General features: G+C 31.1%; 2 protein-coding genes across 2 annotated transcripts; one reads left to right on the top strand and one right to left on the bottom strand.

The window, feature by feature from the left end:
* Positions 1-1,394: 1,394 nt before the first annotated feature.
* On the top strand, positions 1,395-3,301 carry LOC145331846 (uncharacterized). Its single transcript, XM_080176696.1, has 2 exons — positions 1,395-2,264; positions 2,409-3,301. The coding sequence occupies exons 1-2, from the start codon at positions 1,522-1,524 to the stop codon at positions 3,130-3,132; spliced, it is 1,467 nt and encodes a 488-aa protein (XP_080032822.1). The 5' UTR covers positions 1,395-1,521; the 3' UTR covers positions 3,133-3,301.
* An 8,117-nt stretch (positions 3,302-11,418) lies between these two features.
* LOC145332501 (uncharacterized) lies at positions 11,419-23,705 on the bottom strand. The gene is made up of 9 exons (XM_080177505.1): positions 23,577-23,705; positions 23,044-23,115; positions 21,862-21,924; positions 15,820-15,894; positions 15,585-15,595; positions 14,696-14,727; positions 14,118-14,188; positions 13,435-13,489; positions 11,419-13,290 (listed from the first exon to the last, which is right to left on the bottom strand). Exons 2-9 carry the CDS (start codon positions 23,064-23,066, stop codon positions 13,276-13,278), a joined length of 345 nt encoding a protein of 114 aa, XP_080033631.1. The 5' UTR covers positions 23,067-23,115; positions 23,577-23,705; the 3' UTR covers positions 11,419-13,275.
* Between the last annotated feature and the right edge of the window lie 1,602 nt (positions 23,706-25,307).

The raw sequence follows: 25,307 nt of genomic DNA, 5'->3' as shown, positions 1-25,307 counted from the left end.
GCAAAGAAGACTTTGCAATTGTATCAGTAAGTAGGTCTAATAACACCCTTTGCTATTTTTAAAGTTTAAAATTTCAAATTTCATCCCCCAAGAGCTTACACTCATCCATGATAAGAAAAACAAATATTCATACTTTTGAATTCTTTACAACTGAAGTCTTTCATAAAACCACTCTATATAAGATTTATTTAAGGCTGAATTTCTGTGACTTTAGCAAAGCAACTGATAAAAATGGCCATTTATTAACACCCTTCAGGAGTGGTTTTATGAAGAACTTTATAAAAGCAAACTTGTTTAAAAATTTAAATTAATAATCTTTGCTTTCATTTTCATCATGAATGTTTGGTAACTCCTAGGGGATGAAAATTTAACTTAAAATTTTCAAATCTAATAAGTTTGCATAGTGCTTCCTGTAGAAGTTAGAAATTTAGAAAGTTATAAGTTCTTTCAATGTTTTAACAACAATTTTGTATGTGATATGACTATCTGATTGATCTGACTTCTGGAATACTAATACCTAGAGGAAAAAAGTACAATGTCAAAAGCAAAGCATCTCTATAACTAAGTCCTAAAAATGTAAATATGTCCTTGAACCTTATCCTGTATTTAAGCAGTTTTACAAATTTACTTAAAATTTTGTTTCAACTTTAAAAAATTTATTTTGTGATAATTCAGTTCTGACACTCTACAATAAGCCGGCAAGAAAATACAAACATTTTTTCTACATGGTATTTTCCCGTTCTATGTATTTTTTTAAGATATTCTCAAAATATACTTTTTTTCTAAATCTTTTAATTCAGCTCTCCAAAAAAAAATTTGAAATTGATGAAAAATAATATATTTTCTAAAAGGTTGCGTGATTTAAAAAAAAAATTTTTTTTACATTTTCATTTATTTAACCTTAAATTCGCTTTTTTTGATATTATTTTTATATTCAAATATAAAAATAATTAAAGCAAGAAATTAGGGTTGGGCCGGATATCCGGTGTGGCCGGATATCCGGCCGGATATCCGGTCATTTTCAATATCCGGCCGGATACCGGATATTGAAACTATCCGGCCGGATATCCGGCTCTAAAATGTTTTATACTTTACACCAAAAATCTCTGCTTTTTAAAATCTTAAATGGCTATAATTTTCTTATTATTGAAGCTAGAAGAACATTTTTTCTGAATAAGTTTAACTTTATGTAAATTTATGTAAGATTTCTGAAGAAATTTTTTTTTACTACTTTAATATCTGATAATTTAGCCGGTTATCCGGCCGGATATCCGGTAATTTGGCCGGATAACCGGATATTTGCCGGATATCCGGCGTTGGCCGGATATCCGGCCGGTTACCGGATATCCGGCATTTGAAATCAGCCGGATATCCGGTATCCGGTATCCGGCCAAAAAAGTATCCGGCCCAACCCTACAAGAAATATATATCCCTTAATTACAGCGCAAATGCCCCAATTTTCTTATTTAGTATTGCACATATGTGCTGAAGAAAATGCAAATATAATTTCTAGAAGGTTGCATGATTTTAAAAATAACTCACAAGATCAGAAACTTAAATCTTTGCCTCCACATTGAGGGGAAACAGGTCACTCACTTGGATGAAGATGCCAACATAACAGTAACCAGAGAGAGAATTGCCATCTCTATAACTTCACCTGATCTGTCTGAGACTGATGATATTTTGCTTGGCATTGTTGTTTGTGATAGTTCCAAGGGTGAAGATCAAGCAGCCGCTGTTCAAGAATTATTGTTGTTTTATGATATCACGTCCAACCAAATTTTTGCAATCTGTGATGATACTACCGCTTCAAACACTGGGAGGTTTGTAGGAGCCAATGTTATTGTGTCCGAGTTTCTCCAGAAACCTGTAGCTTGGTTTATGTGTCGTAGACACATACTTGAAGTACACATATCCCACTTCATGGAAGCCCTTACTGAAGTCAAGACTAAGGCACCACGGAGGGAAATTTATGTTAGGCTGAAAAATGCATGGCCTGTATTGAAACCAAAGCTTGAAGCTAACATGAAAGAACACGGTAACAAAGATCTTGTCAAATTCAACTGGAAATCATTGACTGTTGGATCAGATATCTATAGGATGGCAGAGGAAGCTCGTACCTTTGGCACAAGAGCCTTAAAAACTTGTCTGTTTGAAAGAGGAGATTATAGAAAAATGGTAGAGCTTGTTGTATTCTACCTTACTCCAGAAGAAGTACATTGGAATTTCTCATTTCACCAGCCAGGTGCCTGCCATGAAGCAAGGTATAATCTTTTAATTAAACTAAACAAACAATTTACAGGATTAACTTTACAGTTTTTAATTTCACTTTTGGTTTATTGCTCAAATAAATAATATCTTTCTAACTTTAAAATTGCTATCGATTTATTATAAATTTAATTTTTTAGATTCATGGCAGATGCGCTGTATATAATGATGTTGAGGATAACTGGTGATGTTTCAAAATTGATGAGCAGTGAGGAGAGTAAGATGATTGAAACAGCTGCTCTGTTTATCTCCATATTCTACTCAGTGTGGTTTCTTAAATCTTACATTGTCAGTCAAGCACCAAGTAACGATCTTATGTGTTTTCTGCAGGTCATGACAATCAAGAAACATTATCCTGTTCTAGGAGGTGAGCTATTGATCAGTTTGCAGCGTCATACTTGGTATCTTACACAGGAGTGTAGTGTATTAGCTCTAGCAGATGCTGATCTTGACAAAGATATTAGGCAAGAAATGCTTGCAAAACTCTTGAATAATCCAGCGCCAGAAACTTATGATCTTCAGAAACCAGTTTTACCAACTATTTCATCCAGCACAAAACTTCCAGATCTAATTGGCCCTAAGAGCTGGTTCCAGCTGGAGGTTGCTGGAGTAACAAGGGCAGATATTTTGGCATGGGGTACAAATGGAGTGGTTGATGCATCTTTTGTTACGTGGGTCAAGCAGCTGACAGCTGTTAATGATGCAGCTGAACGTAATATCAGACTTGTGCAGGATTTCTGTAACAGCTATAAATCAGAGGCTCAGAGACAAAACAACTTCCACGTTGTTAAAAACAATAGAAAGAAGCTCAAATCAACTTCAACCTCTCTGAAGCCCTGGCTAAAGATTGAGAATATAAATTAGTTTAAACAGCAAATATAAATTACTTTATGTATATAATGTGATCAAATCGTTATTTTTTTACTCAATAATACTAAAAAAATCACGCAACCTTTATATTTTTTTTACAGTTTTTGAAAAAAATTATGGAGAGCTGAAATAATAAAAATAAAAAATATTTTTTATCAAAAAACCTCTTTTTATATGTATTAGCACGGGAAAATGCAATGTAGAAAATAATTTTATACAAAACATGTATTTTCTTGCCGGCTTACTCTACAAGTATTAGTGTTAGTTGGTCCTACCATTTTAGAGCTCTTTTTTATGGATGTTGTCATCCTTGTTTATATGATTTTTGATAATTTTTACAAAAATAATGCAGTATCTCATGGTCGTATGCAATATGCTGTCAGCAGTTGCCTGGAAAACGGTGATGTAATTCACATGAGCCATTTAAAGATTGTTGGAGACCTTGAAGATTGGGACCTGCTTGATCATACCTGGAACCATAACCTGTGTGGTAGCTCAACACGTAGTACATCTGTGTGCTGCCTGTAATGTGATAGGTTCAAATCTTGGTCCAACAGTGTGTCATAATTAAAGATGTTAAACATTGTTCCTTCTGCTACTATGTCAAATGTGCAACATAAATAGTTAAGAGTAGGGGGAATGTCTTGGCCCAAAAAAGGCGGAACTCATTATAATGCACAGTTAGGACTTCTCAGACAAAGGTTATTTAATCAAAAGGTTGGTTGTCTGATGGGTGTTTGTTACCCTTGGCAATTGAGTGTGTTTGTTTGTTAATTCATTGATATATTGAATAAAACTAAATTTTAATGAGTTTTGATAGATGAAATAAAAAGAACTAATTTTACTCCATACTAGAGTAAAATATTTATGAAAGAAAGCACTCAAAAAGCTGAGAATTTTACCCTTAAATAAAAAAAAAACTTTATTATCTGTAAAACTTTCCCAAACTATAGTAAAAAAATAAACTTTAAAATCCCCATGAAAAGTTATTTGGGGGCCTATTTTTAGTAGCGAAGCTACTCTTTAATTCACTTTGTCCGTCCATCCGTCAGTCAGTCCGTCCGTCCGTCAGTCAGTCCGTCCGTAACGCTATGGGGGAAATGGGATTTACTCAGCTCCTATAAATGATAGAATGCTGAAATTTTTTGACAACATTCCCATCATTAAGGAGCACAATTGACTATAAAACATCATTAGCGTTCGGACCGATTTTTAGCAGGTTTTAGGCTATTTTTATATTTTTCACATTTTTCTCCATATCTTCAGTGTTTATGGTCCGATTTTCAAAGTTTTTTCAGTTACAGATATCAAAATTAAATTTCCCGTCGTTTAAAGGAACAACCATGAAGGCCAGACTGCCTTTTTAGCAGGTTTTAGGCTATTTTTATATTTTTCACATTTTTCTCCATATCTTCAGTGTTTATGGTTCGATTTTCAAAATTTTTTCAGTTATAGATATCAAAATTAAATTTCCCGTCTTTTAAAGAAAACAATCATGACGGTCAGACTGCCTTTTTAGCAGGTTTTAGGCTGTTTTTTATATATTTAACATTTTTCTCCATATCTTCAGTGTTTATAGTCCGATTTTCAAAATTTTTTAGTTATAGATATCAAAATTCAATTTCCCATCTTTTAAACAAAATAACCATGACGGCCAGACTGCCTTTTTGGCAGGTTTTAGGCTATTTTGATATATTTAACACTTTTTTCCATATCTTCAGTGTATATGGTCCGATTTTCCAAATTTTTTAAGTTAAGGATTTAAAATTAAATTTTTTGTCGTTTTAATAAAACAACCATGACATCCAGACTGCCTTTTATCAGGTTTTTGGCTATTTTTTTATGTTTTACATATTTCCCCATATCTTTGTTTATTTTGATGCAATTTTCAAACTTTTATGGGATATCAGTATCAAAATAATTTTTCCCATTGTTATGAGCATCTTAAATATAATTTACTTTGACCATCGTCATCATGCAAAATAAAACAAGGTTTCATGTTTATTTTATCCAATAAATCTATTCTTGATTTTAGTAAAAACCTTTTAAATCTACCTGTACGTATTCCCATCGACGATTTTTTGTGCTTCGCTACTTATGGATGTTGTCATCCTTGTTATATTTACCTCTGAAGTTTGTTTCTACAGGTGTCAGTATATTTTAATATATCTTTCAAAAAAAGGTTAAAAACAATTTAATACTGTTCCAATTCTTAATATTTTGTCATTTTTTTTTAATTATTAGACCTAGTGGCGTATATTTTGCTATAAAAACAGTGCAGTTTAAGTTTTGCTTCTTTCGCACCTTTAAATAGAAAACTTCCACAGATTTTTTAGTAGCGAAGCTACTCTATAATTCACTTTGTCCGTCCGTCAGTCAGTCCGTCCGTAACACTATGGGGGAAATGAAGTTTACTCAGCTCCTATAAAAGATAGAATGCTGAAATTTTTTGACAACATTCCCATTATTAAGGAGCACAATTGACTATAAAACATCATTTGCGGTCGGATTGATTTTTATCAGGTTTTATGCTATTTTTATATTTTTCACATTTTTCTCCATATCTTCAGTGTTTATGGTCCAATTTTCAAAATTATTTCAGTTACAGATATCAAAATTAAATTTCCTGTCGTTTAAAGAAACAATCATGAAGGCCAGACTGCCTTTTTAGCAGGTTTTAGGCTATTTTTATATTTTTCACATTTTTCTCCATATCTTCAATATCAAGATCCGATTTTCAAAAATTTTTCAGTTATAGATATCAAAATTAAATTTCTCGTCTTTTAAAGAAGACAACCATGACGGCCAGACTGCCTTTTCAGCAGGTTTTAGGCTGTTTTTTTATATTTTTAAAATTTTTCTCCATATCTTCAGTGTTTATAGTCCGATTTTCAAAATTTTTTCAGTTGTAGATATCAAAATTAAATTTCCCGTCTTTAAAGGAAATAACCATGACGGCCAGACTGCCTTTTTGGCAGGTTTTAGGCTATTTATAAATATATTTAACACTTTTTTCCATATCTTCAGTGTATATGGTCCAATTTTCCAAATTTTTGAAGTTTTTAAGAATTTAAAAATTAAATTTTTTGTCGTTTTAAGAAAACAACCATGGCGGCCAGACTGCCTTTTATCAGGTTTTTGGCTATTTTTATATGTTTTACATATTTCTCAAGATCTTTGTTATTATGATCCAATTTTCAAACTTTTATGGGATATCAGTATCAAAATAATTTTTCCCATTGTTATGAGCAACTTTAATATAATTTACTTTGACCATCGTCATCATACAAAATAAAACAAGGTTTCATATTTATTTTATCCAATAAATCTATTCTTGATTTTAGTAAAAACCTTTTAAATCTACCTGTACGTATTCCCATCTACAATTTTTTGTGCTTTGCTACTTATGGATGTTGTCATCCTTGTTTTAGTAAAGAAGAGTGTAATTTTATTTTAAGATCGGCTATTTGTAAAAGTGTTATTCAAGGAGATTTAACAAAACTTTCAATTATTTTTTTTTCATGTTTTGGTTTTTGTATCCATTCCACCCTATTATGGTATTTCTTGAAGCAGTTAGGTACAATTTACAACAAATAACCATATATGTGTGAAAAAAGTACATCTGCAATGAAGTACATTTAAAGCAAGGGTTAAGTTAAAGGAATCATATCCTTCTAAAAAAAATTTGTTGTTGCTCTAGATTTAAAATAAATAAAAAATATCTCATTTTGTAAAACATGTTGGCATTGTACCTTTCTCCTGAGTAAAAATGAGCTGCATAAAATTTTAAAATTGCAGTATTTTATTTTTAGCCTTGTTTACTTTCAATATTTTGCATTTTCTTCAATGAATATTTATTGTTCTAAATCATGCATTCAAATTTTCATCAAGATTTGTTTTTTACCTGTGTGTCTGTGGCTTAGCTCATAATGCATCTGCACATCATTTGGGAGGTAATAGGATTGAATCTTTGCTCTACACTGTCCAAACTAGTTCCTCCTGCCCCCACATCAGATGCCCAACATTAATATTTAAAGCAGGGGGATTGCCTTAGCAGAAACAGGCCTCATTACCAAGCAGTTAAGACTCCCAAATAAAGGTTATGTAAACTAAGAGTTGTCATCTGTTGGGTGTTACCTTCCTTAAAGGAACCCTGCAAGAAATATACCGCTTTAACTGCTGAAAGACTGCCACCAGTAGACCCAATACCCAAAATTTGAAGACTCCAGCTTCAATAACAAAAAAGTTATAGACACTTAAGAATGATATTTTTAGTACAATGAAAATTTAGAAAGTTTTTCATTGCTAATAATAGAATTTTCAAAATTAAAATTCATCACCTAGAAAGAAAATTTAAGCTTATTTTAGGCAGAAACTTAGAATGCCAGTAACTGATAACATTTTTGCAATATAAACACCCTTCTTTATAGTCAAAATCATTTAAATTTGCGTTGCACTGAATGTACTGTAGCGCAAGATTGCCAGCCTTTAGGATTCCCAGTCATCAGAAGTCTGAGTCTGCTGAACAACCAACAGCTAAGCATCTGTATTACTTACATTTGTTTCATTTTTTCCTGCTATGATTTTATGCTTACTAAGGCAATTTAAACTGCATTTTTTAAAGACATTTTGACTATAAAAAGGGGTGTTTTTATTGTAAAAATCTTATCAGTTAATGGCAGTCGTTTCTGACAAAAATAAGCTTTTAATTTTGCTTTCAGATGACGTAATTTAATATTGGAATTTCCATCATGAGCAATGAAAATCTTTTAAAATTTTCATTGTACTAAAATTATCATTTTTAAATGTCTATAACTTTTTTGTTATTAAAGCTGGAGGCTTTAATTTTGGGTATTGGGTCTACTTGTGGCAGGCTTTCAGCAATTAAAGCGGTGTATTAATACCCTGGGCGATTGAGTGCATAACACTGCAATTCAATTCACAGTATGTACAAGGTGGCATGGAGAGGACTTATACCCAAAACAATATCTAACCTTCAAGAGGTCATCAAGGTTACTTTTGAATTATCTAAATAGTTTTACTTCTTTAATTATTTTACTAGTGGCTTCGCCCCATGAGGTAATGGAAAGTCAACCCTCCAGAATAATTTTTTAGTTATATTTTCAAAAAAGTTATTCTTTGCTGAATTACTCTTTGGTAAAATTAAACCCAGGTTGTGCGCCGTATGCACAAAAATTTCAATTCGTAAAAATTAAACCCAGGTTGTTCAACGTATATCTCGTATGGGGTGAGCATAAGCAAGTACCCCGTAGGTGGCGCAAGCACCAATAGTCCCACTGATTGGACCACATATACACAAAAAACTCTCCTCTGTAAATTTTATATAATACCTATAATTGCAACAACTTTTTAAAGATGTAAATTTTTTAAAGTTACAAAAAGCCCAAAAATTTTTTTGGGTGAAATTTTTTTTTTCTTTTGGGGGGGGGTTTATGGGGGATTCGCCCCATTGTGCAGTGGGGTTCCCCCAACCCAATTACTGATTTTTGTTTACAAAAATAAAAAAATTTAAAAATTTGGAAATGGGGATTTTTTTATTTTTAGGGGGGTTGGGGTGTCCCACCCTTCTAGAAAATAGCCTAAAACCACAAGAGGACCAATAGTAATATTCCCAGAAGAGTAGAGCCCCAATTTGTTCAGCAGTTACTGAGATTTTACAAAAAATGTAAAAAATAAAATTTTGGGGGGGGTGGTTTTTTTAGTTTTTGGTGGGGTTGGGGGTGTCCCACTCCCCAGGAAAATAGCTTAAAACCATCACATGACCAATAGGTAAAATCCCTGAAGAGTAGAGCCCAATCGGTTCAGCGGTTACTGAGATCTTAAGCTTCAGACAGACATCAAGCTACTGTGTATTATAGATAATCAAATCTTAAAAAGTTCAATTCTTTATAAAAAAAATTTAAAAGGTTTCACTTGTGTCATGATTATTGCTTTGTGGCTTTAAAATCTACAGATGATACAAGAAGAAAAATGTCTTGTAATGAATCATTTAGTCCTGGTACATAGACAAAGTACAGCCAGACTGAGACCTAAATTTGCAGGATAATTCTGGGTTTTCCATGAACAATCCTTCACTGGTGTTCACATACAGTTGTCATATTTTTTTGTTGAAATTCAGATTTTTTACAACTAAGAAAATATGTTTTTGATTAGTCACATGAAAATGACAAAAATATTTACTGAAAAAGAATTTACTCAGTTAAAATTTAAATCATTTTTTTCCAGTTCTAGCTCAAGTTTTGTTTAAACACAATTCATTGAGCAGTCAAAATTGGCAGAACAATCTATTTTCTTATGTGTCTGTCTAATCCAAGATTTTCTTCATCTTTTACAGGAAATTCAGTATATGTACCCTACCTATTTACATTTTGTTATCAAGATATTGTTTTATTTATTGATTTGATTATTAATAGTTCCCAATAAGAACCAATATCAATGAAATAGCCTAAAAACTGTAAATTCACATAAGATTAAAATTTAAATGATTCCATTCTGAAGTTTATCTTGTGAATGTTTTGTTTCATCAAATTGTCCCACATTAAGTTAAAAGTCTTTAAAAAGCTAGGATTTGCATTGCTGTGTTCTCATGTTAATTGTCAGCCTTGTACAAGTATGTCATTACATTTCTTCTATCAAATAAATTTTAAAGCATGAAATATTTCTTTGGTATTTAACAATTTGTATAATCATCCTGCACATCATAATTTTTGAAGACATGACCTAACCATAAGACATTTTGGTGTGTATTACTGAGAATGATTAATGTATGTTTATGACAAGGATAATAATGAAAACTGTCATACTGTACTTTTAAACAAGGATAACAACATTCATAGCAGGTTAACCTATGTGCATAACTAATGGATGAAAATGGAAGTAATTACAATTACTAAACCAAACCTTAAAGTACCTTGTTAAGCATAGAAACTTCATTGCTTTAATCAATATTGAGAATATATGGGGGGGGGGGGGGGGGTTATTTATTACTTTAGGTCAGGGTAGGTTACTGTATATTGGTTACTTTGTAGAAACGTATAAGGGAAATCTACTCCACCCCCATCCCCTTATTATCTTAAAAATTCCAAAAAATAAGGGTAATAGACACTCAAAAGAGAGGAATATGTCCTAACTTAATATGCTGGTTAAAATTTAAATTTTATTTGAAACTTAATGAAAAAATTGCTGACATAAATGGTAAATATGGTTTTATGTCTTATTTTTAAAATAATTTTTTCTAACAGAGAATTTAATAGAAGCTTCAATTTTCTGAAATATATGTTAACATGGGTTACAAAATGTGTAACATGAAATAGGGAGAGAAGACAGATAAATGTTCCGAGATTAATCCACTTTGCTTGGAGCAAGGACACTTACATTTTTTCAGTAGTTTGCTACTCTGAATTAAAATGAAATTATCTGTTAATCACAAATATTAATTCAGAAATGCCATTAACAACTAAAATTGTCTTATTTGAATTCCATCTTCTAATTAAAATTTTGAAATACTTATTTAAAGGATAAGAGAATAGTTATTTCTCGTATCGTATTATAAACGGCTTTCCGCGGATATAGAATGTACAATTATAAGATTAAAACTAGTTTTTTTAGCCCCGTGGTTCCGAAGGCACCGGCTAAAAAAACTAGTTTTAATCTTATGATTGTACATTTCTATATTCGTAGAAAACTGGATATAATACGATGCTAGACATAGTTTTTTTGTATTCATGAGAACCAGTTCCTATCCACCGGATTCAAATGAATACGAGAAAATAGTTTAAATAAAGTTTATATTTTATTTGGGAACATCTTCGTTTGTAAGTCCATCGAAACCATTTTGAATGATACATAAAAGCTATACGTTTCTTTAAGGAGAGAAGACACTAAAAATCAGAGTACCTGTAAAGAGATAACTGATAAAATATGCATTTTTTTGACCCATTAAGATGAAAATACATTCAAGCAATATAGAGTAGCTTTGCTAATTGAATCTTGAATAATGATACAAATATATGTGTTGTTTATTGATAATCAAGATTTATTACTTATAATAGTATATTTAAAATAAATATCTAAAAATAGTTTGACTATTTAAATATTTTTTATAAATAAAAATAAAAAAGCTTACATTTTAACTTCAATAATGTTCAACTGTTATTCCTAAATTACTATTTATTTCTTTAATTTCTGTTGACAAAGACAATACATGAATTAAAAACAAAATTAAGAATTAAACATATATCTTACAATGTTAACCTTCTTTATATTTTAGAAATATTGAAAACTGCATTATTAGAAGGAGAGATAAAATAAAGAAAAATGTTGATGTTTCATTTTTTTCTGATGATATAGGAATAATCTTTATCTTATTCTTTCATTTACAAATTTTAACAAAATATGTTTTACCTTTTAAACTTGACAAATAGATAATTGTTTGGTTTAGTGTCACAACTTTAACTCTATAACTAGGATCTGTTCTTAAGTTTAAATTATATTTTTTTACAAATTACATTGCTCTTTGTAGACTTTTGACGGTGCATTGACTAAAGAAAACAAGATATATGAAATCACTATAAATTTTATTGGTTATGCTGTGCTGCTTTTGAAACCAAAAAAATAGCAAGTCAATGGGCAGCCAAAATTTTAGATAAATTAGGTCAAAGCCTTCTCTATAAGTTCTCCCTAAAATGTAGAACTTTATTGATTCTTTCTGGCAATAGCACATTGTTGACGTACATTAAAAGATGCCCTACTTCTTTTCATTATACTTGGGGAGTAGGGGTGAGAAGTTGAACACCCTTTCATTTTCAATTTTAGTTTTAAGAAAATATTTGGGGAGGAGGAGCCTTATGTTTTCTAGGGCCAATTTTTCATGGGAGGTCTCTTGATCACCACTTCCCCAATTTATTTGAAAACTTTCCATGACTATCAGTCCAGTTGTTAGTGAGATGATTCGGTATACAAATACAAAAATCCTATTTTTTTACATAAGGACTACATTCCTAACAACTTTTTCAAGAGAAAAAAGTACATCTTTAAATACAAAAAAAATAAAGAAAAATTTGTTCTATATCAAAAACTAGTGGCTTTGCCCCCTAGCCTCTAGGGGTAATTTAAAAAAAATTTGGAGGGTTGGGGGTGTCCCACCCTCCAAGAAATTAGCTTAAAACCACCACAGGACCAGTAAATATATTCCCTAAAGAGTAGAATCCAATCGGTTCAGTGGTTATCAAGATCTTAAGAGACAGACGGACAGACAGACAGACTTTGTATTATAGATATAACAAATAACACATTTTTTTATTCAAAATATATATGTCAAAATTTAGGATTATTATAAGGTGGATTTTAGTAGATATTTCAAAAGTTAAGGTTAAGGATATTTCAAAACTTTTTTTTGCTGATGGTGCATATTTGCTTGGTTATAGCTTGGCTTTATGACAAAATTAAGCATGGAAAATAATTTGAAATTTCCATTGTAATAAAGTTACTTTTATGATTTACCCTAAGCATTAAACATTATACTTATGGGTAAAGAGGAACAAATGCAGTTTAATTTCTGCCTTTAATTATGAGTTATCTACAAAAGCCAACCCTCCCTTTTATTTAATTATTAATAAAAAAAAATGCTTAAAAGATATTTACTTAGGTACTAATATAAATTTTTAAAAAAAATAATTAAAAATAATCATGTCAACAATAACTAATCAATAATATGCTATATACATGTTAGATGAAAACAAACTATAACTTTATTTAAAAATTACTTTTTAACATTAAATTTTTTTAAAAAAACTTTCAAAACAATTTTGCAATTTGAAATATATTTTTAATTAATGAAGTGTCAATTAAAGATTTGATGGTGTTATTCCTAAAATTTAAAAGTAGACCATAATACCCCCTTACGAATATAAATTCAAAATTTTATAAATGCGTTCATTGTACATGGCCTCTGATTAGGGCTCTTTTAAATTTTATTTTATCTAGGTACACTATGCATAAAAATCTTGTTCTTTTTCAAAAATATTATTATTATTAATGGCCAACTTTATGTTAAAGGAAATTTGCTGATTTGATTTAGGTTCTAGAAAAAACTAGATATCTTTTCTTGAACTGGAACTATCCCAATGTAACCTAAAAGAAAACAAAAATGTATTTGATTTTTATATCGAGGAGTTAGAATTTCTTACTTTAAAAAATAACTAAAATAACCCTGCTCCAAAATAGTTTTAAACCACCCTAAGTCATATCACTGCACTGTAAAGAAAAGTTAGGTACCTCTGCGTTTACTTTGAACTGTAAAACATCTCTGGCCATAGCAAGAACATTATTCCTAAAATAATAGAACTATAAAAATCCTTGTAACAATCCACTTGTAACCAAAGATTTCTTATCTGTTGGCTTAAAATATTTGGATATTTTTATTAAAATTTAATTGGTTAATTGTTCAAATGTTCTAGTCAACAGTTTTAATCTATAGAAGGGATAATTTTGTTTCTCGTATTCATTTGAATCCGGTGGATAGGAACCGGTTCTCATGAATACGTAAAAACTATGTCTAGCATCGTATTATATCCAGTTTTCTACGAATATAGAAATGTACAATCATAAGATTAAAAATAGTTTTTTTAGCCGGTGCCTTCGGCACCACGGGGCTAAAAAAACTAGTTTTAATCTTATAATTGTACATTCTATATCCGCAGAAAGCCGTTTATAATACGATACGAGAAATAACTATTATTATCTCAATGGATTTACATCCATTTATTTACATTATATTATCCTTTTAGATCCCTGTCAGAAATCAGTCCAAGGAGACCTAAGTTATTTCTTTTCTATTACTAAGTTAGTAAGTAGTAGAGCAAATAGTGAACATCACAAGAATCTTTTTGAAAGCTTTATTTTTGTGGATTGGATATTATCATCCTTGTCTATTAAAAATATGTTTAAAATGAAAATACCTATATTCAGTATAAGAGGTTGTTGGCTCATTAGATATCAGAGTAGATACATTTAAACTCGCCTCATACTCCTAAAATAAAATCATTTTAAAACATTGCATTAGAATTATTATATCCTTAATCATGAACTGTAAGTAAGTAATATAGTACAAATCTATAAAAAAAGTATAGGTATTAAGTTGATTTATATCAATTAAGACATCTCATTACTAGAATATTGTAAATAATGATTCCTAGAACAAATTGGTATGTTAATAAAAATAGATGTCAATAGCTGCCTAGCTTACATATACACGGCTTAATAATGAAGTGCATGAATATGTGACAGAGAACCAACCTTTTTATTACACGACATTTATTTATGGATGGTTATTATTTGCACTTGTTTTGGGTCAAGCATTTCTCCAAAACTTACTATTGATGTTGCGCACCTGATACAGCAGTATTAGAAACCATTTTAAACCTCTTTTGCTATTAGCGTTGTTGGGGTATCACCTATCCAATTATTTGCGGATGCACTATGTGTTATGCCACAGAGCAAATCATAAGCAACCAATGTAACATAAAATGAATTTTACCTTTGTCAAAACATTCAAACCAATGTTGAATCCTGAATTTTTAAAATATTGTTTCAACTTTAAATTTAGTAAAAGAAAATAAGACAATTGTAATGATCAGTTAAAATTAAATACATTTATTTTCCATTCGATACTTAAAATTAAGATTAATTTATCCTCCATTAGTCTATCCCAGAGTGATTTAAGGAAGATTCCTAAATTATATCACCAATCAAATTTTTTTTTGTTTATATAGGGATATGTTTTTATATTGGTAACCATTACAGAAGATATTATTCATATTTATTAACAATATTTTCCTTCGGTAAGATATCTTTCAAATTGTTGGACAAAATCTCTGCGGCTGAACATCATCACTCTAAAAGATAAAAATATTTTAAGACATACCTAACTCAAAATAGATATGTCTAATGAACTACAAGTGTAAATAGCACAAATTTTTACAGGATGATCAGAGGCATGCAGAAGAAGGGTTTTGTGGGGGTGTCCCCACCCCCTAATATGGCCAAAATGGGATGTAAAGCTAAAAATGTTATACCCCCCTTGGATATAAGGTTTGTGTAAAAAAAATTTGCTCGCTTCATACTTCAATGTATCAGTTAAAAGATGTTTTTAGCTTATGGTATGATGTATGGTTATCATTCAAAATATCATTATTGTCAGTATTACACTACCATGAAAATCCCATCCCATTATAATGTAACTTTAGGTAATTACTGGATGATTCTATAATATTTAATTTTGATATATCAGGTTTAAATTATTTAACAAAAGCATTAAGAATACTCTAAAATAAATAATGTATATAAAATCTTACCTTGGCGACAATGCAGCTAGGGTACTGGCGAAGCTGTCATAATATACAGAACACACCAAATCTGCCATAAACTCTTCACGAACCTAAACAAATGGAAAACATTACTTAGAATATTGGACCATGAATTAATCTTCTTTTAAGGCTAGAAATAAGTAAAAATTTTGTAAAAGAAAGAGAAAAAGAAGTTTTATAAACTAAAAGATGATATTTTTAAAATGTCTAATTCTTAAAACTAAGAAGAATCAAGGAGACAATTTCTTGTTTAAATACATACTCCATCTGATTCATTGATTTAAAATTACTTGACCTCAGGGGAGACAACTGTGAAAAACAGGTGATGAAGGTCAATAACACAACTCTGATAGGCACACCGAGACAAATCCTATAAAATAATAATAAAAACATTGGCCACATAATTTATTCATCATATAAAGATTAATATTTTGCCATCAATATTATGATTTACTTATAAAATTGGAAGCCTAGTTATAAAATCCATTAGATTCTAAGTATGTTTGAAGACTGTTGCATTTTAAAAAAGGTTGGTGGCATTTATTATTATTTTTCGTATAGATATGTGTTCAAAGACTTAGAAACGGCAACAAACTGCTGCTGCTGTCAAACTGATCCCGCTGATTTTTAATTATTTTTTTTACCAAATAATATGATTCAAAGCTATCTAATTTGGTGAGAAAAAACAAACCAAAATTATTGTAGTTTGGTGGCTGTTTTTTTGCAAATCTATGACCAAGGACCAAGGAAATCTTATACAAAAAAAAACAAAATGGGGGGGGGGGATTTTTTTGTTTTTTGGGGGGTTGGGGGTGTCCCACCCCCCAAGATAATAGCCTAAAACCACCACAGGACCAATAGGTATATACTTTGAAGAGTAGAATCCAATCAGTTCAGTGGTTCAGAGATCTTAAGGGACAACAGACATCGTTCTACTTTGTATTATAGATAATCTAAACATTGCTTTAATGAATATTTTCATTCATGTTAAAATCTAAATGTATCAAATACTATTATAATTTATCAAAGTGACATAAACTTCAAACACTTTGTTAGCAATCAGGGAAAGAGAGGATAGTGAGAGAATAAACAATCTATGCACCTCTTTCTATTACAATATTTCCCATGTAATATGCAGAATTAACTTTAAATAAGAATTGGGATAAGATTAATACATTGTCCTGTCTCTGTATCCCTTGTATTTTGTTATCTATATTTTGAAGAAAATAAACTTTTAAATACATCCAATTTCAACTTTAAATAATAGGTTCAAATTCAGAAAGAGTACATTGAAAACCTAATTCTATTTGTTCTTTTTTAAAAGCTACTATCCTACACCAAAATTGAAAGCTCTGATAGAAAATTTAGACTTATTTGAATTGTCATATCAATTTCAAATATAAAATTTAATTAACAATAAGGTACTTTGAAAAAATCTGTTCTTATTGTTACTATAAAGTTAGGTTTCTTTAATGGATTAAGAAAAGAAAATACCAATGGCTGAAATCCAAAAGTAATTACCATTCGACAGCAAAACCTTTGTTTAAAAATTTTGTGGTCCATCTATTTAAAGCAAGGCAAATTTCCCATCTCATATATTATGTGCATGCTTCATTGAAAACAGGAAAATGGTAAAAATAAAAATGTGTAACACAAAGAATTTTCTTCTTGTTCAATAAGTTTAAAGTATGTATATACATATTCTTCAATGAATAGAACAAGTAATGGAAGAAGTTACTTTTATTGTCAGTGGACTGATCATAACCCCCCCATCTCCAAATAAAAGAAAATTTCAAATATCATTAATCACAAAGAGAACTTTTGATTCTCAACAAATAAACTTAAAAGGAACCCTGCAAGAAATACCCTGTTTTAACTGCTGAAAGCCTGCCACGATAGACCCAATAACCAAAATTTGAAGCCTCCAATGACAATTTTGAAATATTTTCATTGGTTATGATGTTACATTGTCTGGAAGCAAAATTAAAAGCTTATCTTTGTCAGAAACTTAGACTACCAGTAACTGATAACATTTTTACAATAAAAACACCCCTTTATAGTCACAATGTCTTTTAAAAATTTGGTTTTAATTGCGTTTGAAAGCGTAAAATTATAGCGGGAAAAAAGTAAACTAATGTAAATAATACACATGCTCAGCTGTGATTGGTTGTCCAGTGGAATTAGCAGGGACTCAGACTCCTGATTGGCTGGAAATCCTAAAGGCTGGCATTCTCACGCTACAGTACTCTCAATACAACGCAAATTAAACTGAAGAGTGTTTATTGTGAAAATGTTATCAGTTACTGGCATCCTAAGTTTCTGCCAAAAAATAAGCTTAAAATTTTCTTTCTAGGCGATGTATTTGAATAATGAAAATTCTATTATTAGCAATGAAAAACTTTCAAAATTTTTGTTGTACTAAAAACATGATTTTGAAATGTCTATAACTTTTTTGTTTTTGAAGCTGGAGGCTTCAAATTTTGGGTATTGGGTCTACTCGTGGCAGTCTTTCAGCAGTTAAAGCAGTATATTTCTTGCATGGTTCCTTTAAATGACAATACATAAGAGTAGTCACATAAATTCGACTCTAAAAGAATCTTTTATCGGGGGAGTATGGATTGGTCTTCTAGAAAAGTTTATATTGTTCTAAAGTAAGGAAACATATTTGGAGAGCAAAGATATTCTAATTTATCTATCCAGCTGAAATAGAATTGAAATGTTAACAGAAACTGTAAATCCCAAAATTGTACAAAAAGAAATTTTAAGAAAAGGTAAAAACAACCTTGTTTATGATAATTTTACATCAATATAAAACTACTACATAATTAGAATTCTAATAAATAAGTAACTGGATGTCTCTCTGTGTGTGTGACTGCTAAATGGATATGGTTCCCCTTGACAGTGAAGCTCCTTATAAGTCCAATTTTTTTGGGGGGGGGGCGGGATACCATATTACTCCAACAAGAAAAGAAATTACGCAACCATAATAATTTTTTAAGATAAATTCTAAACATTTAATTATAAAGTTCAAATAAAATTGTCTTTCTCAAATAGCATGTATTTGGTGAGTTGTAAGTGGGGTTATGTGCCCAAATTTTGAAAAAAAGAATTTTGCTTCCATAAATTAGCATGTAAACAAGTTTGGCCAAAAATATTCTTTTATCTATTGTGCCTTTTCATTCTGCCTGACAGCTTGAAAAAGAATTTAACAAAGGGATATAGCAACAGAATATAAATTAACCTTTCACTTAATTAGAAAAAGGTATTAGGTTGAAATGAATTTATTTGCAAGTCAAAATGATCATTGTTAAGATGACATTCCACTCACCAGATATCCTTTATCCTGCTGAGTATCAATAATAATAATAGGCTTTTCTGGACTTATTTTTCCAGCAATTTAAAGATCTTACAGGACATACAATAATAATAATAATAATAACGCTTTAGAGTGTCAGAATTTGCTTTTTTAGTGACATGTCAGTCATCATCTCTTTTATAAATGGAATTTAGGCGACACAAATAAGTGTGTCATTTACAGCTTACATGTCTCACAGGGCCAGAATTACATACTGCAGGCAGAGAAAATTTGTTTTAACTAAAATTATGAAAGGACTATTATTCTCATTTTTGCTAATTACTGCAGATTTGTAAATACACTGAAACAAGGATGACAACTTTAATAAGTGGCTAAGCTCAACAAAAACAGAGGTAGTGTATCTTAAATATAAGGGGAAAAAATTAAATTCCCCCAGTACATTACAACTGACGACAGGCTAAGTGAATTATAGATTACTTTAAGAAGTAATATCTTATTGTTTACAAACTTGATTTATAACTCTAATTTAAAAATTAAATTTATTGCACAATCAATTTGGGCTATTCTGAAGATTTTAGTAAAAGGAAATAGTAATTTTTTTCCATTACTTGTTCTATGAAAATTTTTATCTTTTCAGAATAAATTTGTGACAAATTTCCTTTATTTTGTCATACTTCTCTATACCCTTCCCTCTTCAATGAACAAGTAAATTTGATGAATGTTTAGGTTGCGATGCGATCTCATAGCATTGTCAGACAAGCATTATGTTAATATGATAGGTTGAATAAAAAATTTAAAAGTTATGACAAATTAAAAAGCTCTAATGCCTTATTTGGAAATATTCCCGTTTGTGGCAACGCCTCTTAAGGAGTGATTGGTCTTATTTTTAAAATGGATTTTTAGATTTTTTTAGATTACATTATGTTGGGTTAGGTGATTGCCCCACAGGGTTAGTCAATTGGCCCCACAGGTGCTAGAAATAGGAGAAAAGCTAATGTGAAAAATGTGAAGAATCACCCCTTGAGGAGCGTTGCAACGAAAGAGTATACCCCCTATTGTTTTTTACTGTTTACATATCCTAAAATGATAAAATAGGATAAAAATGTGAATTAAGTAAAAAATTTGTCGGAGCTAATATTGAAATGACATAGTATGATTTTAAAAATGGGAAGTGGCTGTCTTACGATAAAAAAGGATTTAACTAAAATTGAAAGTCCAAGATGTAGAGAGAGGGAGAAAATTACAAGAAAATGGAATTTATTTTATCAAGGAAAATGACATAGATTTACAGTTTTTAATCATGTGTTGTGTAAATTTCTAGTTGTAAACATAGACATCCAAAGGGTTGGGGTAAAGGGGTGTTTACCCCCCTAAAACTTTGAAACTCTCGTATCACCCCTCTCAAGAAAAGCAACTGTGGGTTCTTGGTCATATTAAAATACATTTGTGATGAAAATCATTCCTAAATTAAAATATTCTTTTTTAAATAAAAACTTTGGTCAATGAAGTAATTCTCAATGTAAATTTTAGCAAAGTCCTTTTATTACTTTTCTGTTGGAACTGTATGGGCAAGGTTGTGCAATCAAAATGTTGTTTAGTTGTAATGGTAACTTGAAAAAAAGGTATAAAATTTGCACAAAAAAACATGATTCAAATTAATAAAATGTCTGAATATCGTCCCTGCTCCTTAATTTAACTTGAAGAATACTTTCAAAATATTTTTCAAATGTTTCATGAAAAATAGAATAATTTCATTGGACAGGGATGAAAAGAAACATAAGAAGCAAAGCTCAAAATTAAACATAAACCTAGTAAACTTTAAAAGCTATAGAAAATATAGTCATTTAATTAAGGACGGACGTACATAGAGGATTAAAACAGCCAAAATCAATGAAGATTCAATGAAAGTCTCAAAAGACATTAAGCCAATGAATGAGAGAACTTATTTATAAAACTATTATTAGCTAGCATTATGTGCAATATACCCTCCCTCCCTGTTAAAAGTACATTTCAGATTTTAAAAAAAGTAAATTGATTTGATTCCAGAGAGTAAAAGTGACAAAATAAATTCAATTCAACTTTCTTTTTAAAGAAGTTAAACTTGTTATTTCATAAAAATACTGTGAAACTTAGAAGAGTTTTGGTGACATTAGGTTTGCATAATACGGTATTAAATTAATTGATCATAACACAATCTTGATTTTTTTTTACAAAATACCACAGAAGATCATTTTTGACTCTTATGTTGACATAAAAACAGTTATAAAATTTAACAGTTCTTTATTCAGGGATCTAAAGGGTTAAAACAGTGGCTGGAAAATTATTGAACATCCCTAATGATGATACACAAAACTACCCCTTCTGTAGATTTCAATAAGTGGTTAAAATGAACATACAACTTCAAAATTGTCCCCAAAGTTGTTGAGCTAACGAATAAGAAATTGTTATGATAAAATTTTGGGGATTACTGTAATTACCTGCCCAATGTCTCCTCTCTCCCTGATTTTATTCAAAATATTTGTTAGCTAATTAAACAGATATGAAAGAATAAGATTAATATCTAAACATAAGTTATCCAGCTACAAAAATTTATTCTAAGATGAGATAAAAGATAGTTAGATGCAAGATAGCTGAATATCCTTATAATAAAGTGATCTATGAGTGTCTGTCTGTGAGTAACAAAGTATCACACTAACCACTTAACTGATATGATTCTCATTTACAGCTTCTCTCAGGTCCTGGGAAGGTTTAAAACTATTTGGGGGAGGGTACTACTACCTTCCAAAGAGAAATCGCCCCTAGAAAGAAAAATTCCATAAAATCAAATTCCGCTAGGCGGCGATACTGTATTACTTATTGGGATTCACTTCTTGCAAGTTTTCCTAATTTTTTTCATTTAAAAACTAAAATTGAAAGTAGAAGGAGTCAAATTCCTCCCCATCCCCGCATCTCAGGGGCCCCTTTGATGCCTCTAGGGGCGTATCTGCTATTAATTAATAAGATAGCAAAATATAATTCTACCTTAAATACTGCATCTGAACAGAATAATCTTGATTCCAACTCGCTTCTATACTTGAAAAGAACCTGAAATTATACAAATCAAGATTTTTTTCTATCACGCATCTGACATAGCAGCAGTGAAAATGGATCTTGGACAAAGTAGCTTCAGACAAAGTAGCTTCGGACAAAGTAGCTTCTGACAAAGTAGCTTCAGTACAAAGTAGCTTTATGACAAAGTAGCTTCAGGACATTTACTTAAGAAAAGTAGCTTCCTAAGAAAATAGTCTCAGATATGGCCGCAGCGTTCGGCCCCCTGGCCTGCCTAGCCGCGGGCGCTCGGCTCCCTAGCCTATAACCTAACCTAACCTAACCTATGTTAGCCTCAGAACATTTATTTAAGAAAAATATCATCAACTGATACTTAACATTAATCTATGATTGTACAAGTCAACCTGTAGCTTACCTTTTGATTGCCTAAAATATATACATTTTTTATAATCGCACAGAGACCCTATTTTTTCTCCACTTTCCTATCCCCCCTCCCCCTACTTTTCCTAAACATTCTTCCTTGCATATTGCTGTATATAGTGTACATATATTACTTATATTAAAAGACCGCTTAAAAAAAACATTTAAATCGAAGTCTAAAATAAAAGGCTGTCAACACCGCCCTCAGGCGTTTTTCAGTCCTTGGATACTTGTATTATATTGTGTTAAACCTATAGTATTCATTGCTTATAAAAATAGTTTATTAATAAATTTTAATGCAATGTAATTACCATTTATGAATGTTGAATATTAAATGTATATGTTGTTTTGTCCCAATAAATATTTGAATTTGAAAAATTTGAATTTGATAGGTTGTTTAGAATTTTGAGGATTTTGCAAAAAGTGGTTGATAGATTTTACAATTTTTAATATGGTTTTTACAAGTTTTAATAATGTTTTTACAATTTTTTGGTTAGGTTAGGTTAGGTTATAGGCTAGGGGGCCGAGCGCCCGCGGCTAGGCAGGCCAGGTGGCCGAGCGCTGCGGCCATGACCTTTATTAACAGTGGAGGCTACTTTCCTTAGGAAGCTACTTTGTCCTGAAGCTACTTTGTCCTGAGGCTACTTTGTCCTGAAGCTACTTTGTCCGAAGCTACTTTGTCTGAAGCTGCTTTGTCCAAGATCCGTGAAAACATGACTGACGAATATACTTTACCTTGTTCCGAAGGATAGAGCCATGGCAGATTACACCAAACTTTTGCACATCCTCCCTTCGTGACTGACATCCCTAGATAGATAAAGAGATGGATGGAAACATGGTTGGGTAGATGGATGATAGATAGATAGATGGAAAGATGCATAGATATAATAGAGTAATGGATAGATGGATGAATGATTGAGGGATATATGAATAAATAGATGTATATATGAGGGTTGGATAGTTGGATATATGGAAAAATAGATGGATGGATAAATTGATAGATAGATAGATACATGGTGGAATAGATAGATGGATAGAATAGAATAGAACAGAGACAAACTTAGAGATGGATGGATCAATGGATAAATAGATGGATGGATAGATGGATGGATAGATAGATGGATTGATAGATGGATGGATAGATTGATGATGTATATATATGGATAAATAGATAGACAGATAAATAGATAAATGAAGAGATAGATGATTGAATAGATAGAATAAAATAGACAGAAAGGTAGGTAGTTTGATAAAGATTTGATAGCTACCTTACATCCGTGTAGAAATAGTGAAGAAAACTTGCTGAACTGTTTACTCTGGGAGATGTCGACAATATTTTTATTTTAAATTATGTAGATTTCCATTATGCTTCTTGAAGATTTATCAAAATTGGTTGGAACATTTTAAAAAATATATAGGCATTTTTTTCTCTCTTAACCCTTACAGCTCGGGCCCCAATTCCCACCTTAATAGATCGGGGGGGGGGGGGGCTCCAAGAGCCCCACCCCCTCTATCTCGGCTCCTGTTACAGATAAAGACGTAAAATTTTTTTCTGGTGGTTCATGTGTATTTTTAGAGAAAATTACTTTTTCTAGTCATAGCAGCCAGGCCGCTCCTTAGCCGCTTTTTAGCGGCCAGCTGCTAAATTTTAAAACAGCTGTAGAGCGGCCAATTTTGCAGCTAGGATGACCAAATTTTAGGACGAACTTTTTCATAACAAAAAAATTACTTTTTCTGATCATCGCCAAAAAACTGCAAATAACGGAAACGGCCATTTTCGGCGGTTACGGCGGTAAAACGGCGGTTGGCGGCGCCGATTTATATTTTTATCTGTTTGACGTTGCTCAAGGATTTACCAAAAAAATTTATAGGACTCTAGCTGTAATAGAAGCCACGATATTCATGATATATGTCTGTAGTAAAAGCCGGACAAAAATCGGTCATAAAGTCGGTCAGGGAGCGGTCAAACTGTCATAACACATTTTTTCTCAGAAGGTCATTGATATCTAAGTATTCACCAAAAAAATTTTAGGTTTCTCCTTATACACAAAAGTCATAATGTAGAAATTAAGATTTTTTTAGAATTTTTTTATAATTTTGGTGCTACCCAACCGACTTTGACCGGACACCACGACCGACACAGACCAGATATCCTAATAAAATCAACTCTTGCCGACGTATAATTACTAAACTTAAAAAGTCATGAAGTCACAGCACTCCATCTTACCTACAAAAAAAATGAGATCGAAAAAACTAGAGGGGGGGGGGGGGCTCTTGGAGCCCCCCCTCCCCCCCCGATCTGTAAGTGTTAAAGATTAATTTTTGCGATTTTTAAAAATATTTAGATTCTTTTTCTTCCATTGCACTATCCCTGTAATCGTGGAAATGAGTCATGGTTGACGAAGCATCTAATTTGATTTGATTTCTATCTAATAATTTGTGGATGACGTCTTTTTTTTACAAAGAAATACATTTATTTGTTACATTAGTAGCAAAGCTTTTAAGCTACTCTATAATTCACTGTGCCTGCAACACTTAGGGGGAAATGTGATTTATTCGGCTGATATTGAAGATATACGGCTGATTTTTTATGAAGATTCTCTGTATAAAGGAGCATCCAATCTTTCAGTCTTTCCATGATTTTTTTTGCTTCACAACTTATGGATGTTGTCTTCCTTGTTTTCATATTATTTTAAAACCAACCACTTCTAGCTGAAAATATCGAAAAAGTTAAATTGTTGAAAAGTTTTAAAATAGTTTTAGATAATGTAGATAAACACTTATCTTTCATAGTGCAAACAATTTTGAAATATTTCAAAATTTAAGCTTAGATAGTTCTGTATATTTTGTTCAAATTTTATTTTAACTTTTTTTATTTCTCTTTAATAATGAGGGTAAAATTAATTAGAGTTAATGTATTTACAAATTTAACAAAGCATTTAATTCACTTAACTAAAAAATAATGTGAAATATAACATAAAGACGTTTTAATAGATGTA

The sequence above is a fragment of the Acartia tonsa genome, chromosome 11 (assembly GCF_053477335.1).
Source record: "Acartia tonsa isolate MP-2025a chromosome 11, ASM5347733v1, whole genome shotgun sequence".
NCBI lineage: Eukaryota > Metazoa > Arthropoda > Copepoda > Calanoida > Acartiidae > Acartia > Acartia tonsa.
This window is presented reverse-complemented; position numbering and strand designations above follow the sequence as displayed.